General features: G+C 43.7%; 1 protein-coding gene across 2 annotated transcripts in view; it reads left to right on the top strand.

Moving 5' to 3' along the window:
• WDPCP (WD repeat containing planar cell polarity effector) overlaps positions 1-16,713 on the top strand; it is a gene marked incomplete at its 3' end in the record, with an annotated part of 645,662 nt that overhangs the window by 312,951 nt on the left and 315,998 nt on the right. For both annotated transcript variants that reach the window (XM_082249143.1, XM_082249144.1), the window contains exon 11: positions 13,483-13,671. In XM_082249143.1, coding sequence (XP_082105269.1) covers positions 13,483-13,671 — 189 coding nt within the window. The remainder of the gene's footprint in view (positions 1-13,482; positions 13,672-16,713) is intronic.

Raw genomic sequence — 16,713 nt, 5'->3', positions numbered from 1 at the left:
CATCTACGGAATCCTTTCGGAAGACGGATTCCCTATTTGTCCTTCCTGAGGGACCTCGGAAGGGCAGGGCTGCATCCACAGTGACTATTGCCAAATGGATCAGACAGACCATTGAACAGGCTTACGCCTTGAAGGAACGGGTTCCACCCTTCCCTGTTAAGACGCACTCTACCAGATCTGTGAGTGCATCCTGGGCCTATTGGCATCGGGCCTCGGTGGCCCAGGTGTGCAAGGCTGCGACTTGGTCGTCGGTGCACACTTTTTCTACGATTCTACAAAGTAGATGTTCTGGCATCAGCTGATGCTTCTTTTGGCCGCAAAGTTCTCCGTGCGGCAGTGCCATGATGGACCCTTGGATTTTTTTCTGGGTCCCTGGCTGTTGGCATTTGCTTTCCTGGGCTGTTGCTCCTGTTGAGCATTGTTTTTTTTTTTCTGTTGCCCAGTTCTCTTACAGTGCATGTAAGATTCCTTTCTCTTATGTGGGTACTGCGTTGCCTTTTCTACGGTTGCGTCTCCCACCCCTCATGTCTATACTGCTTTGGGACATCCCAACAGTGATGACTTAGAGGTGGCGGCGACTGTCGGAGGACGTAAGAGAAAACGGAATTTCTCTAGCGCTCATTGACAGACGTAGTCCTCGGTGATACACCACCTTCGGGTTATGTTGCCTCCACAGGAGCAGGACTAGACAGGAAATTAAAAAGCTCTGGCCAAACCCCAGGGGCAGTCCCAGAGGGTATATCCTCTCTCTCTCTGCCTCAGCAAATCAGTTATTTTCTGTCTAGTTAGGAGTAAGGACCTAGATACCTTGCTGGGATCTTAGGTCCTGGCAAGAATTTTTTCTTAAAGGATTTTTTAGACAGCTTTTTTTCTCCAGTGTTCCTGTGAGATCTTCAAGCAAGAAAGCTGAACTGGACGACGGGCTGGATGTTGAGATCCGGTGGTCACCCCAGTTTAGCCTACGAGCGCGTGCAGGCCATAGCTCCGCGCTGGGTCGGCCGCGACAAAGTCCCATTAAAGGACTGTCCACGCGAGTTAAACGTCTCGCTGAAACGCCAAAGACCATGAGTCACGGCGTCCGTATCGGTCGACAGCCCTCCCGCCCCGGTGGAGAGGGGTACTGTCAGGAGTTGGTGCCCGCCTGGTTCCGGTATGGTGAGTAGTATGTTCCCCCTTTCCCCCTGACGGGTTTTGTGGTGAACGCGGGCCCCTCTCTGTATGGTAAGATAGAGTCCCTTTCTATCCTACAACATGACACAGATCCTCCTACTTTGAGTGTGATTTATGTGTGCAAAAAGCCAGGAGGCTTGGTTTGGGAGCTAACAATCTAATTGTATACATGTTTAAAGATGGAATCTTATGGGTTAAGAATAAGCTACCTACCAGTCAGAAGCCACGGACATGTAGACTGCCTTCCTAATCAGATCTCCAGCTATTAGCAGGCCTCCCGAACGGCCATGCGGTCCGCCAGGGCCGGTACCGCCAACCACGCCATATCCCCATGCAGAGAGAGTGTTGTGTGCCCTGCAGCACACCGCTATTCAGTACGGGCCGCCGCCATTTTTTTTGCTGGATCGCACGAGCCGCCATTTTGGCGTAGCCTCGTGTCTCCAGCATGGGGGCGGCCATGTTTGAGGTGATCCAAACACCTCATGGAGCTTGGGGGAGGCGCCGGAAGGCGTACAGAGGGGCGGAGCCGCCTCCTTTTTTCCTGGGCAGCCAGCCAGACTTCCTGTTTGTCAAGACAGCGCTGTAACCTGTTGCAGTTAAACTCTGAGCATCAAGTGGTGAGCCTGGGGGTCTATCTCTCTCTCTCTCTCTCGATCGATAGGGATCCCTAGCAGGTAACACTAAGGGGCTTTTGTGGCGCTGGGGGTCGAAAAAAAAAAAAAAAAAAAAAGTTTTATTTTTGAATTATATTATCCAGGAAGTAACTGGAATTATCATGGACCCTGCCACACATATTCCCCCACCTGTTTCCCTCGAGGGGGCCACGGGACCCGCCGGTGCACAGAGTGTAGAGACATTTACAGCAATTTTGGAGTCTATGGTGGCTCGGGTGGAGGCGGCCTGTCAGGGACGGGGGTCAAGGAAGCGACCCCCGCCTACCCCTATACCATCTGACACCTCTGACTCAGATTCAGAGGTGGTCACGGCAATTGCAGGTTCCTCTGCAAGGGCTGTTATCCCAGGTAAAGCCCCCTCAGACAGTGAGGAGGACGCTTCTTCTCCTGCTATTATTCAGGAAGAAGCATTGGTGGACGCACTAGTTGTGGCAGTGCAGGAAACCTTAAAACTTGAGGCTTTACCGGCAGAGGCAACTGAAACAGAGATTCCTTTTGGTACTAATAAGCCCATCAAGACGATGAAGGCTTTTCCTGTACCTAAATGTTTCGGTAATCAGATTAAAGGAGAATGGGAGCATTCTAAACGTACCTTTACTATTTCCAAGCGTATTGCTAGACGCTATCCGTTTGAGGAATCCATCATTAAGAAATGGACGGTACCACCAGTCGTGGATCCGCCTATTTCCAGGCTGAATAAAGCCACGGTTATTCCAGTGGAGGACACTTCGTCCTTTAAGGATCCGGTGGATCGAAAGATGGAAGCAGAGTCCCGCACCATCTTCTCTCTGATAGGGTCAGCTTTTAGACCAGTAATTGTTATTGGTCTAGTTTCCCAGACACTTACGGAATGGGCGAAAATGGTACGCCAAGATCTTAGGGGAAAAGATATTCCCCAGGAGACATCTGATTTGATGGAACAGATTATACAAGGGCTACAGTTTATCTGTGACGCAGCCTTGGACACTACTCCCTTATTAGGGCATGCATCTAAGACAGCGGTGATCCTCAGACGTGTGCTGTAGTTAAAATGCTGATCAGCTGACCTAGGTTCCAAGAAGACCTTGACAAATCTCCCCTTTCAGGGGAATCGTCTATTTGGGGCCAACCTAGATGAAATCATTAAGGATGCCACTGGGGGCAAGAGCACTTTTTTGCCACAGGCTGCTAAAGCTAAGGGACCTCGCAACAAGCGAGGACCTTTCTTTACCGCCCATAAAGGGCGCCCGGCTGGTACTAGCGGGAAAGGCAAGACTCCTCCAGGAGGGTTCAAGAAGGGGACCAACCCAGCCAAACCCGAAGCAAAGGAGTACACAGCCTGAAGGTGCGCCCCCACCCGGTTTCAGGGTGGGGGGACGTTTTCACCGGTATTCAGGACATTAGATCGAGCATCAACCACTACTACCGGTGCGATTCTTCCCTTCCAACATTTAAGTACTACAGGAAGCGGTAGTTACCGTTCCCTGAATAGATCTTTTCCTTTACCTTTTCCCAAGATTAGTCCCGATACCTCACAGGAATCGGATCTGGTTGACCAGATAGGCCAAGTAGCCTCTAGTCGGGTGACTTCGGTCCCTGAGGTTCAACCAGAAAAGATCACCTTTCCTGATAACTATCAGGTATCTGATAAATGTGTGGGAACAGAAAACGACCAGACTTTCTCGGATGGTCGGGGCCAGATACCTCTAGGGACGCCTGGTTCAGATTCAATCAGCGCCAGTGGTCCTAGAAATTCTAGGCTGGCCTCCTCAAGCCGGCCTGGCCGACTTGGACATGTTAGTCGTACACGTTCCGTGGGAACTTCGTCTCAGGGAGTGTCTGTGGTCTCAAGGACCAATTTACCATCATGCTTTACAGTCGCTGGGTTTAATGGCCTGGCCATTGAGACCCAAGTACTGAAGGACAGAGGTTTGTTAGCTTCAGTCATTCCTACCCTTATTAAAGCAAGGAAAGCGACTTCCAGCAAAGTCTATTATCACACATGGAAAACTTATATTGCGTGGTGCGAATCTTTAGGATTTCCTCCACATACCTATTCGGTGTCTCGAATATTGGCCTTTTTGCAACAAGGGGTTGAGCAGAAGCTAGCCTTGAGCACCATCAAGGGTCAAGTTTCAGCATTAGCAATCTTCTTTCAGAAGCCTTTAGCTACCAAATCCTTGGTGCGGAATTTCATCCAGGGGGTGCGGCGCCTGGCTCCTCCAGTCCGCGCGCCCTTACCGCCTTGGGATCTTAATTTGGTTTTGTCGGTTCTACAGAAACCTCCCTTTGAAAACATCAGGGAGATTCCCTTGCTTACTTTATCCCAGAAGGTGGCCTTCTTGGTGGCTATTACTTCTGCTCCCAGGGTGTCAGAACTGGCTGCATTATCATGCCAGTCACCATACCTAGTGATTCATAGGGATAAGGTAGTACTTCATCCTAAGCCATCTTTTCTTCCCAAGGTGGTTTCAGATTTTCATCTGAATGAAGATATTGTACTACCTTCCTTGTGTCCTCAGCCCAAGCATCATCGGGAACATGCGTTGCATTCCTTAGATGTGGTTCGGGCAATCAGGGTATACCTGAAAGCTACGGAATCATTCCGTAAGACGGATTCACTTTTTGTGATCACGGATGGCCCCAGAAAGGGTTTGCCTGCATCTGCCGCGACCATTGCCAAATGGATTAGACAAACGGTGGTACAGGCTTATTCTATTAAGGGTCAGAGTCCTCCGTTCCCTGTTAGGGCGCACTCCACTCGAGCGCTCAGTACTTCCTGGGCCTTTCGCCATCAGGCGTCAGTGGTCCAGGTATGTAAGGCGGCCACCTGGTCGTCGGTACATACCTTTACAAAGTTCTATAAAATTGATGTGACGGCATCGGCGGATGCCTCATTTGGCCGCAAGGTTTTGCAGGCCGCAATTTGAGGAGACCGGTGGTCTACCTCGAGGGTTTTTTCTGTTTGAAAAAAAAAAAAAAAGAAACATTTTTTTCTCTTTTTTTGTTGAGTCTCATCATTAAGGATGAGCATTGTAAACTTCTAGTTGGCACCGGTTGGGCCTTCTAGATTGGGATTTGATTTCCATTTTCCCACCCCTCAGTTGTGATACTGCTCTGGGACGTCCCGAAGGTGGTGTATCACCGAGGACTACGTCTGTCAATGAGCGCTAGAGAAAAATGGATTTTTGTAAAATCTTACCGTAAAATCCTTTTCTCTTAGCTCATTGACAGACGTAGTCCCCGCCCCTCTGTTTTTTGAGTTGGGTTAAAATCTCTAAAGACTGCTTTTTCACATAACTGATTTGCTGAGGCAGAGAGAGAGAGGATATACCCTCTGGGACTGCCCCTGGGGTGTGGCCAGAGCTTTTTAATTTCCTGTCTAGTCCTGCTCCTGTGGAGGCAACATAACCCGAAGGTGGTGTATCACCGAGGACTACGTCTGTCAATGAGCTAAGAGAAAAGGATTTTACGGTAAGATTTTACAAAAATCCATTTTTTTGTAAAATCTTACCTGTAAAATTCCTTTCTCTGAGTCTTCCGACAGTCGCCGCCCCCGCCCCTCTTTTGGGGTTCTTATTACCTACTGCTATGCTACCAAACTGAGTTGGGAGTGGTGATGCAGGGGGGGTATTGACCAGATGGGACAGCCCCCATGGGTGTGTATATGCTAATGCCTTTTGTCTTTGGACTAAGTCTATATGCCTAGCTATTCCTGCGGATGGGAAGACAATACCCAACAGTGATGACTTAGAGGTGGCGGCGACTGTCGGAGGACTCAGAGAAAGGAATTTTACAGGTAAGATTTTACAAAAATTCAGTTTTTTCTGCTTAACATTTTTTCATTTGGCCTTTGATTTTACAGGAATTTCCCCCTGTGAACTACATATTTTATAAGAATCTTTTTGCCAAACTGCAGTTTCTCTCAGGAATATTTTGCTAAAAATTAAAGTGGAACTCCTGTGATGCGGTCGCCTGGAGTCTATATCGAGTTGCGGCTCCTTTACAATTGATCATAATCCTTTTATTGCAGGCAGATGATAATCAGACAGAATTAGGCATTTGCAATTTGCTAATTTTAAAAGAAAGTACATTTAATGATTGTTTTTGGTGAAATGGTGTTTTTATATCTGCATGGCTTTTCATCTTTAAAATGTATTTTGTAGACAGTTATTTCAGTTACACGGTAAAAGTGTGTCATTTTATTTATAGTTAAGATTTTTACCCCAGAAACTAAAAAATGCAATTTTTTGTGGCAACAGTGACATTTATTCAATATTGAGGAGCTCCTGAAAATGCCGGGCGTTGTGAAATTCCAGTGTGTTTTCTTACGCAGGTTGTCAGTGTTGTTTTATTTCACAAGTGCTTAAGTCAACAGGGAATTAGACATCTAAACAAGGCCAAATGTACTATTAATTGGCAATGAAAATGACCAGTGTCAAACAGCCAAACTCTGAGGCACAACCGTCTCTTTATTGTAGAACAAAAGGAAATGTCATTCACTGTGTGATTCCCAGAACACTCACCCGCTCCCTCTGACACTTTGCTCGCTACGCTGGCAGTTAAAGAAGCTCTCTCTACTTTTTCTTATTTTCATTTTTGAATGAAGATACATTCAATAAGAAAATTGGTTCACAAACACATTTAAAACATAAACATTATTAGCTTGGTCAAAGTATAATTTGTAAAGGAGGTGTTCACAGCTTTGTGTAAAATAAAAAAAAAGTAAAACCCTATAGGGAAGCATAAAGGTTAATAGAATGCATGATTCAGGGATGCATTAAAGCGGAGTCTTGCTGAACAGGTAGATTCTAAATGAAAGGATCTCCAGTCTTGTGCATTACTAATGCTAGGACACTGCATTATGTAGCAGTCCGTGACTTGAAGGCTGTTGTAGAATTTCCGCTGGGCAGATGACCACACATAACATAGTGGGGCAATTGGAATTATCATAATTCAATCATCTACCTCTATGGTGCACCAGATTCCTAGAATGTATTGCCCTGTTGTGCCTAGCATGATGATGTAAAAACTCTCTGCAATCTCATGAAACACACAAGCAACTCCAATATCAAGAAACTGTATGATCTATACTGCCTAGATAAAATACAAGAGGAGTGGAGCGCAGAAGCCAGAATCTGCAGCAGCTGCGCATGACAACCAATCAGCTTCTAGATTTCATTTTCAAAATTTAAAGTTACACTACATTCTGTTTAAAAAAAAAAAAATCTATTCATAGTTATTCTCTTTTTTTATTCAAATTTATCTTTATTTTAATTTCTTACTTCTTTTTTCCCAAATACAAATTTGCATACATTACATAAAATTTTTTACAAATTTAACAATACAACATACTACCCCCCCCCCCCACCCCAACCATGAATATTTTAACCACAACACAGATTTATTATACATTTTCAGCCTCAGGTAGCAGACCAAGGGTTTCAATCCAAACTCTCCATATTTTTTACGAATCCTTTTATATTACCCCGCCTCCTATAGAGTATCTTTCCCTCACAATTGTATTATTTGTTCTTCTCTGCCAATCCCCTATTGAGGGAAGTTTAGATCTTATCCAATTTGACGCAATTCCCTTTCTAGCTTGATAAAGGCATCTCATCACTGCAATCCGTTTTTGGGTTTTGGTCCCACATCCCACCCCAGATGTCCCAGTATACATAACAATGGGTCTAGTTGCAAGTTTAGCTCATATACCATATTTATTTTATCTAGTACCCCTTCCCAGTATCTATATAACTTGGGGCATCTCTATAGCATATGTATCAGGTCTTCCACTGCGGCCCTACATCTAGGGCAGGACGCATCTGGCTGTCGCCCAAACTGGAATAATCTTTTAGGTGTGTAAAATGCCCTATGAGTAATGTAGAGTTGTGTCTGTCGAGGAAATCCCATCTTGCCATTGGGCATCTGTTATTACACCTATATCCTCTTCCCATTTACTCCTACTAGTAAACTGGGAGTCCTTCTCCAATACTTTTTAAATGGATATTTTTATACAATTTCGAAATCATCCCTTTCAATGAAATGGCCTCAACCACCGTTTTTAGCAGGGGAACTCAGATCCAATTCAACCTTCTCTCTTTGAATTGAATAGACAATGCATGTCTAATTTGTAAGTATTGGTAAAAATTACTATTAACCAGTCCAAATTCCTCTTTCAAAAGCTGGAATATTTTCGATTCCTCCCCATCGTATAGATGTGTGAGTCTTGCTAAATCCCTCTGCTTCCAGTTATGGGTAAACTCCAATTCTATAGGCTCTGGAAGGTTTTTATTATCCCATATGGGGGTATATTCTGTGTATCCTGAGTATTGAAATAAAGTTCTAATTATATTCCACAACTTTAACATTAGTTTTACTGATGGATATTGATTTTTACCACCCAATAAATTGGCCTCTAGGGCCTCAATCAGGGAAGTATGTGGGGTACAGGCCAACAAGGCCCGGGAACTATAACTAATAGCATTACTGCCTATCTCCCATCCCCCCATCTGTTGAAGCTGGGCTGCCACGAAATAGCTCCAGGGGTGCGGAACTGCCATACCCCCCTTATCCATTGGAAACTGCAGTAGTCTCAGTCTAATTCTAGCTTGCCCCTTTCTCCAAATCAAAGGTATTCTTAACTTAAAAAGTACTTTCTGTTGCTCTTAGCCTCCTCCAAATCTCCGTATTACTTTCTTTTTTGCTGATGTGATATCTGGCATCCGTTTAGAGCAGGCATGTCCAAACTGCGGCCCACCGGCCGTGGAACTCCAGACAGTCTCCCGCCTTCACATTTTTTTTTCTTCTTGTGGCTTCTGTCAGGCAAGGGGCATGGCTGCGGCGGCCAGCTGCTAGCTAGCCTACGGCGCTGATGCATTCTGGGAGTTGTAGTCCAGGGCCGTGCTCAATCTCCTGGTGGGTGGAGACTTGAGAGCAGCGCAGCCAGCCAGGAAACTGCAACTCCCAGATCTTGGAGGCAGGCAGAGGCATGGAGCGCTAGGGAGTCAGGGCACATGTTACTTGATTGAGGCTGCGGGGCTGAGCACTGGCACTTTTACTTGACCCCAGGACAGGGGCATCAATCCCCCAAGGAGTGGAGGAGGCCATGCAGGGACCTGCTGAGCTGGCAGCTGCCATTGCTGAGGTGAGACCCTGACACCCCCAGCTGACCCCCACATCACATCTATATAACCCCCATTTATCCTGCCCCAGTGCCCACCCAGTAACCTTAAAATAGCCCTCAACACTGTGAGTTCTGCTGGATCCTACTGGCCATGGGCACTGATGCGGCTGCATTGATGGGCACTGGTGAGGCTGCATTGATGGGCACCGATGAGGCTACATTGGTGGGCACCGGCTCTCTACTGCAGCCGCTGCTTCCTCCAGCAGTACCCAACGTCATGACCAGCAGTACCCGCATGACCAGTTTTACTCGCCAGCAGTGCCAGCATTACCCGGCAGCATTACCCACTGTCTGTGGGCACAATGTATGTAGGAACATGGAGAAAAAGGGTGAGTGCAGCGCTGGTTAATAAATAGTCAGTACTGAATAATCAGTCCTTAATAGTCCATAAATGCCAGTGTACAATAATGAATACAAGTAAAGAGTCCAGTTCTCTAAAAATCCATAAATCACAGTATCTAGTATCTAGGAGAACAGGGAGCTCCCCAAGTGTCTCAAATTGTAGCACAGTTCACACAAAGGATCCAAAAGGGTGATAGACCTTCCACAGCCGGTGCATTGAGCAACACACTAATCCTCTACCAAGCACATATATATGCTCACCAGATTTCCCAGGGAGCCAAGCCTTGAATTAAATCCCAATGGATAAGCGGAGGTGTCCCTTAGGGCTATATAGACATCCTTGTCCTCAGAGCGGATACACTAGATAGAATGCTCACCACATGGAGCCAAAGAGGTTTTATAGTGTAGTAATTTTTTATTGAATTAAATAATAAAACATGTACATGTTCATAAAGGTAACAAAGCATAACTCACATCAGATGGTCCGCCGCTCCACTGCAAGGGTACGGCAGACGGACGCCAGCGTGTAGGCCTAATCCTGGACGCGTTTCACGTTAAAACACGTTCTCAACAGGGGTTTGCCTAAAGGACATCTGAAGGACATCTCCAGGCACCCTCTAAAATTTATGGACAGTCTTAAGGCACCCTTTAACATTATGGACAGTCTCAAGACACCCCATTCTTAAATGTAAAAAACTATTATACAGCAACAACATTAGAGGTGATGTATTCTTACAAAGCAAATACACTTTTGCACACTAGTATGGACTAGTATTCCAGTGTTTCTCCTCTCCCTCAGTTTCTCTCCATCATTTAGCTAATGTGACCCCAGTGTTGGCAGAGAGGGGGGTCAAACAAGGATGCTATGCAGGCCAGTCAACACCCTTCTTATCAACACTGATGACATCACTGGTTGTTATGATTCCAGTGGCTGGAAGGTTGAAATGGTGCATCTGTGGCCTTATGTAACTAAAAGGCAGGCTTGAGCCACCTGCTGGCTTGTATACATTTTTGGGCAGTTGTTAGGCCAAGGCACTCCTGAAGAAACCTCAAGGCACCCTGGTTGAAAAAGGCTGATATAAGGTACACCACCCCTATTTGCTCAGACTTACACTTTAAAGTCTGAGAAAAAAAAAAGTAACATTTCACTGCATGTTACATTTATTTAATTAAAGCAACTTATTTAAACTGCACTCACAAAAGTTCATTGTACTAGCCATGTAGGAGAAAAACTTAGTGTAAAATTGATGGTGCCAGGTCCTGTTTACATGTCAGGAGAGTCTCTGATGGCAAGTTGTGTATTTTTACTTGCAGAGTAAGTCACATGAAGGTAATCTGAACAAATAGAACATTGGTAATATGAAAACTGCCTCGCCACCTTGCATAGCACACCTCACATTTGTCACAGTTCAAGAACCACTGTTGTTGTGCTTTCCATATTATCAGACTTAGAAGGCCATAGATGATGGAGGTTGAACAAAAAAAAGATGATTTCCCCATCAACACAATCAATGTTGATGGGAGAATACCTCCCGTGGAACTTTTGTATTCTGACAGCAGGAAGTTCCCCGGTGTTAGAATACCATGATCAGTGTTGCCAGCTATAGCTGGTGGCATTGATCAAGCGAAAAATAACCTGTCAGGCTGGTTGCACAGAAATCGATTGAGAGATCTGCTCATGGATGGATCAAAATTCGTCCTGTCCCTGCTGAACCAGACAAATTTTGATCCATCTATTGCTGGCTTTGGTTATTGTTGTATTTGAAATTTATAAGCTAAACTAATAGCTTTCCAGGGCCTTAAAAAGTCCTGTAAATCACCTTACCTTTACAATGCACTTTACACTATCCCCTGTGACATCGCTCGCAACAGCTTTGGTTAATAAAAAAAAGGCCCTTGACTTGCTATCTCCAGTACAATTGTGTTCTCATTCAGGCCAGAATAGTCACTGTGCAGGGATTTAGAGGCCTTCCAGCTAATTGCTATCTTGTAAATTTAATTGGACTGCCTCCCAAGGCACTGTTCTTAAATCAATTAGGCTACAAGTTGCCTGTCACCTCTTTCTCCCAAGAAGTGTACCATCAATAGAGGTCAAGCATCTAAAGGGGTAAAGATGTTTCACCTCAACCATTTGAGATTTGCCATATTTTAAAATTCATTTTTTGCATTTAGATAAAGTATTTCTCTTACCATGGAAGAGTGCTTTTTTTTTTTTTTCTACATCGATTCATTATTTAAAGTAAAAAACAGTTACATTGGATCGTTACTGATTTTTGGTTACTGTCTCCTCTGTGTCACTCTAATAAGGTTAAGCAGTTCTCTGACTGGACTGTCCTTGTTAATGAGATCAATTGACTTTGGGGATGCATCGACTGATAAATAATAAATCCCTTCCTTATTATTTTACAAGCCTTGTGGTTCTGGTCTTTGCCAATGAGAGCAAGTACCATGAACAGCTAAACTGCAAATAAAACCCTGCTTTAGATATTAGACAAATGTGATGTCATTTGTGAAACCAGTTTATGTGGAACAAATTGTCACTTTTTGAATGAATTCAACTGCCATATACTATCATTCATTATCCAGTATATTCCAGTTGTCTTGCTAACACCAATCATTTATATGCAGTATCAGTGTCTCTAAATTATAGAGCTACAACAATGGCGGAAAGGGAACACGGAGGTGTTGTCCATATTAACCAATCAGGCACTTGATTTCATTAAAAATATCACAGTTGGAATCAAGAAGCAGGGAGGGGTTGCCAGCTGACAGGTTTTTAGTGTTCTTCAATGACTATAATTGGGCTATAAAGTGGCAAAGTTGCAGACAGAGCAGACTGATCTTTAGGACAAGAACATGTTGTATGATCTATACAGGACTGGATGAACGTAGGAGCCAGGTAGATTTTGAGGCAGAAAAAAAGAAATATTTTGTGACACCTTAAAATCTTTCTGGCTCCTAGATTGCATTGACTGATTTCTAAATAATGTATGACTTTTCTCCCCCTGGAATTATACTTAGGCTGAGGGTCACAGGACCAAGCTCATATTTGTATAACACATTATAGACAAAGAAGGTAGCTTTAAAGTGGAACTAAACCCTCCCACCCTTTACAGCCAAGAAAGCGCCTATCTTAGCCTTTATTTGATCTGCAGTTACCATTGTTCTGCACACGTGATCACCTATGACACCAGCCTTTTGGTGGTTTGACAGAACTAACATAGGCAAACAGATAGAAGTTAGGCATGCCTTGGATGTAACTTTTTCGAGAAACCATTACATCAGTGGGTTTAGTTCTGCTTTAACTGTTGACAGGTCTGGTATCAGACAATATAATTTTCCTTTCTGTGTCCTTGGAAAAAATTGTAGAATTTGAATTGTTTTTTCATTTGTTTGGTAAAGATTGTAGCTTACCACAATGAACAGATCAGTTTAATCCAACTAGATACAGTTTTTCTGCTCACCACAATGGCTAAGCTCTGAATAAGCTTGATGGAATTAAAACCAGAATTGCAAGTTAAGCCAGCCATACAAGGATCAAAATTCAGCTGACTCAGTAGGGACCAGCCGAATTTCCATCCATGTATAGACACCTAATTGTACATAAATTGATCTACCTAATCAACTTGTGTACATTCAGTTTGTTGGGTTTTTCCCAAATGATTAGTGCCGCCGGCTTTGGCCTGCAACACTAATCATTTTATTCTGCTGGCAGGAAAGCCTTCTTGTGCTCCCCGCTGGCAAAACACAATAGCACTGGGATTCCCTTATCAACACTGACTGTAAAAGACAAAAAAATGCATAATCTATTGCCTGCCTTAGGCTTGACTGCTTGTTGGTCATTTGGTATATATGCAAGTTTTATTCTTGAGGAACCCAATTTTGGCTTGACCTACCAACCAATAACTAAAAACATGCAGGAGAAGTAACTTGTTTCAGGTATATTAGAACCTTGAAAGAAAAATTGGGGATACATATGTAAACTGTCAAAATTGTACCATTAATTTTTTAGAAGATGTAATTAATTAACATTAATTCTTTAGAACTAAAATTTCCATATAATACTTTTTTTTTTACTCTTAAATACAAAACACCATATTGTTAACATTGGCTTTGTTGTTACTTTAAAAGGTGCTGTATCAAAAGGACAGCTGGGCCCTGTGGAGCTGGTTTCACAGTACCTCCGTTATGGTGAAGTAGATGAAGCTATAGGTATACTGAGTTGTATGAACTGGAATACTGCCGGTCAGCAGTGCTACACATGTATGAGTGCTATAGTGAACCATCTGCTGAGACAGAAGCTTACTCCAGAAAAAGAAGGTAACTCATCATTTTCCTCTATGTAAACTGAAAAACACCTGCAATGACCTTAGGAAATATTTAAATTTGAAATGTATTATATACACAATTTATAAACGGTTATTGCTTAAGTAATCCATACCTACCTATGCAAGCAGAAAAAAATACACTCATCGGTCACTTTATTAGGTACACCTGTTCAATTGCGCCGCTGGGGCTAATTTTATGTGAAAGAGGACCGCTGCGTATAGAAATATCGGGGTTATGGCAACTATGGTTATGCTGCCATAACACCAGTATTTAATGTCAAAGTAGCGATGTAAATACGTGGCGGGCGGTCCGGAAGTGGTTAAACAAAATGAAAGCATGGATCCATCCTAATTTGTATCGAAGGTTAAGGCTGGTAGTGGTGGTGTAATGGTGAGGAGGATAATTTCTTGGCATACTTTGGGCCCCTTAGTACCAACTAGGCATTGTTTAAATGCCACGGCCTACCTGAGTATTGTTGCTGACCATGTCCATCCCTTTATGACTACAGTGTACCCATCTTCTGATGGCTCCTTCCAACAGGATAATGCACCATGTCACAAAGCTCAAATCATCTCAAACTGCTTTCTTCAACATGACAATGAGGTCACTGTCCTCCAATGGCCTCCACAGTCACCAGATCCCAATCCAATAGATCACTTTGGGATGTGGTGGGACATGAGATTTGCATCATAGATGTACAGCCGACAAATCTGCAGCAACTGTGTGATGCTATCATGTCAATATGGATTAAAATCTCTGAGGAATGTTTCCAACACCTTGTTGAATCTATGCCACGAAGAATTAAGGCAGTTCTGAAAGCAAAATGGGGTCCAGCTCGGTACTAGCAAGGTGTACCTAATAAAGTGGCTGATGAGAGTATATTGATGGTAAAACGAACAAGGAATTTTAATTACCATTTTAAGCTAAGCCTCCCCTATTGCTTGCATTCAGAGCCCATAGCTCCATTTTTTCAGGACTGGGAATAGAAGTCACAAGGTTTACCCACAGAGCCACCTGCTGGTGAAACCTTATATCTTCTGTAGAACTTACAAATACAATGGTTTTCAGGACAATTCATATTTTAAATGTTATACTTCAGTTTGCTGGTCACAACTAAGAACAGAGAATCAATTCATTATCACTCTGAGCTGCAGCTCTCTTCTGAACAGGGAAACCTGCTTGGATAAGAATTCAGAAGATTAAGGCTCCATTCACATACTGGCATATCGGATCGCAGGCAGAATCACCACGATTCTGCCCGCGATCCCGAATTATTGCAAATCGCGACACGCCTGTGCGATTCCCGTGACTTGCAATGGCACCCCAAACGAGGTGCAATTTTGGCGCGATTGTCGCCCGATGAATCACAGTAAAATCGTGCAAACAGAATTGCGGAATGCCTGATGCCCAAAAAAAGAACAAGAGCTTTTTTAGGCGACTGGGATCCTGCGAGTCTGTTTTACGCAATTTTACCGCAATTCGTTGGGCGACAATCACAATGATTCAGGATCTCGGGCAGAATCGCTGCGATTCTGCCCGCGATCCAATACGCCAGTATGTGAACGGAGCCTAAGTAGTGCATTGGCTTATGCTGCAGCCCATGTTTAATTCAGCAAATGCATCAGTAAGTTCTTCTGTGTACAGAGCTATTCTGATCAACATGTTTCTATCCTGAGTTTTGAGAAACGCTTAGCAAGCGCCAGACTTTTACATTTCTCCACTTTTATAATGAATCATTATGCTACTCATCTGCCGTACATTCTACAGTATTTAATTTGCTGTATGGGTTGCTTGCAAGTTACCACAGCACGGGATGGGAAAAAAAAACAGTTTAATTATCTCTAATTAGTGTTAATGAAAAGTACAGAGTCAGATTGTAGCAAATGACTGCCGTTATCTAAAAGGCTGTTTTTCCTTATCAGAGACCCTTAGTTAATTACTTAATAATAACTTGTACAGGCAATGAGGATATTAAAGTGATAATAACATCTGAATGTGTTTACAGGTCACTACATTTACTCAGCTACTCAGAGTGCCCTTTAATAGGCACATTAGTTAATAGAACTCAGGGAATTAGTTTATTATGGTGTTTAAATATATTTCTGCATAGGAATGTATGCCAAAATGAGAGCTGGCTAGGCTACTGAAAGCAGAGAAATCCAAATTTAAACTGAGCAACCAGTGGATGTCATCACAAACATTATGGGTCTCTATGTGACAGTAAACATTTTTACACCTATGTGCTTGATTCTGGTAAATGCCATTTATCAAGTGTATACAGACATCTGCTGTCACTGTAGATCAGGGTTGCGTGGAACCCTAGGCTTCCTCCTGAGGTTGCTAGGGGGTCCTTGAGAAATAGGCAATTTCTGCCTCTCAGATAAGTTCCCAATGACACCATTGTTCCTTTTAGCTATCTGTAAGGGGGTAATTCTTCCCAATTATGAGAAGAGTAAGGAGCATTCTTCCCACTGACTGTCACACTAATGTGTCATGAGTTGTAGATTTTTAATTTTTAGCAGGGGTTCCCCGAGACCAGAAATTTATTTCAAGGGTTCCTCTGAGTTGAAAAGGTCGAGAAAGGCTGCTGTAGAGGTTACTGCCATTTGTTACACTCATATAGTTTTATGATCTTACTGTGAGCTCTAGTACATGTAGGTAAATGCAGATCACATCCAGACCTATTATATTGGGCAGTTGTTTTGTAAGGTTTATGGGTAACTGTACACCTTTAGGGTATCTGTTGCCCTAATGTGGAAAACGCAACAGATGAAGGCATGCTGCATTAAGGCAGCCCATTCACTTTGAATGAGCTGACAGCGCACATTAACCTTCCTAGCGGTATTCCCGAGCGTGGCTCTGGGTTAAATTTCAGATCCAAAAGCGGTAACCCCAGCCACACTCGGGGTACCGCCAGAAGCATTGCTGGATCCTGTAAAAGAGGTTTCTTACCTTTTCACCGGGATCCAGCGATGTGTCTGGCAGTGTCTAGCGGCGGTTCTTCCTCCCGATCGTCTCCGTGCCCCGGCTTCC

The sequence above is a fragment of the Pelophylax lessonae genome, assembly GCF_965119305.1.
Source record: "Pelophylax lessonae genome assembly, chromosome: 3".
In the NCBI taxonomy this organism is placed as follows: Eukaryota; Metazoa; Chordata; class Amphibia; order Anura; family Ranidae; genus Pelophylax; species Pelophylax lessonae.
Note: the sequence above shows the minus strand (reverse complement) of the source record. Positions and strands in the feature narration are given on the sequence as shown.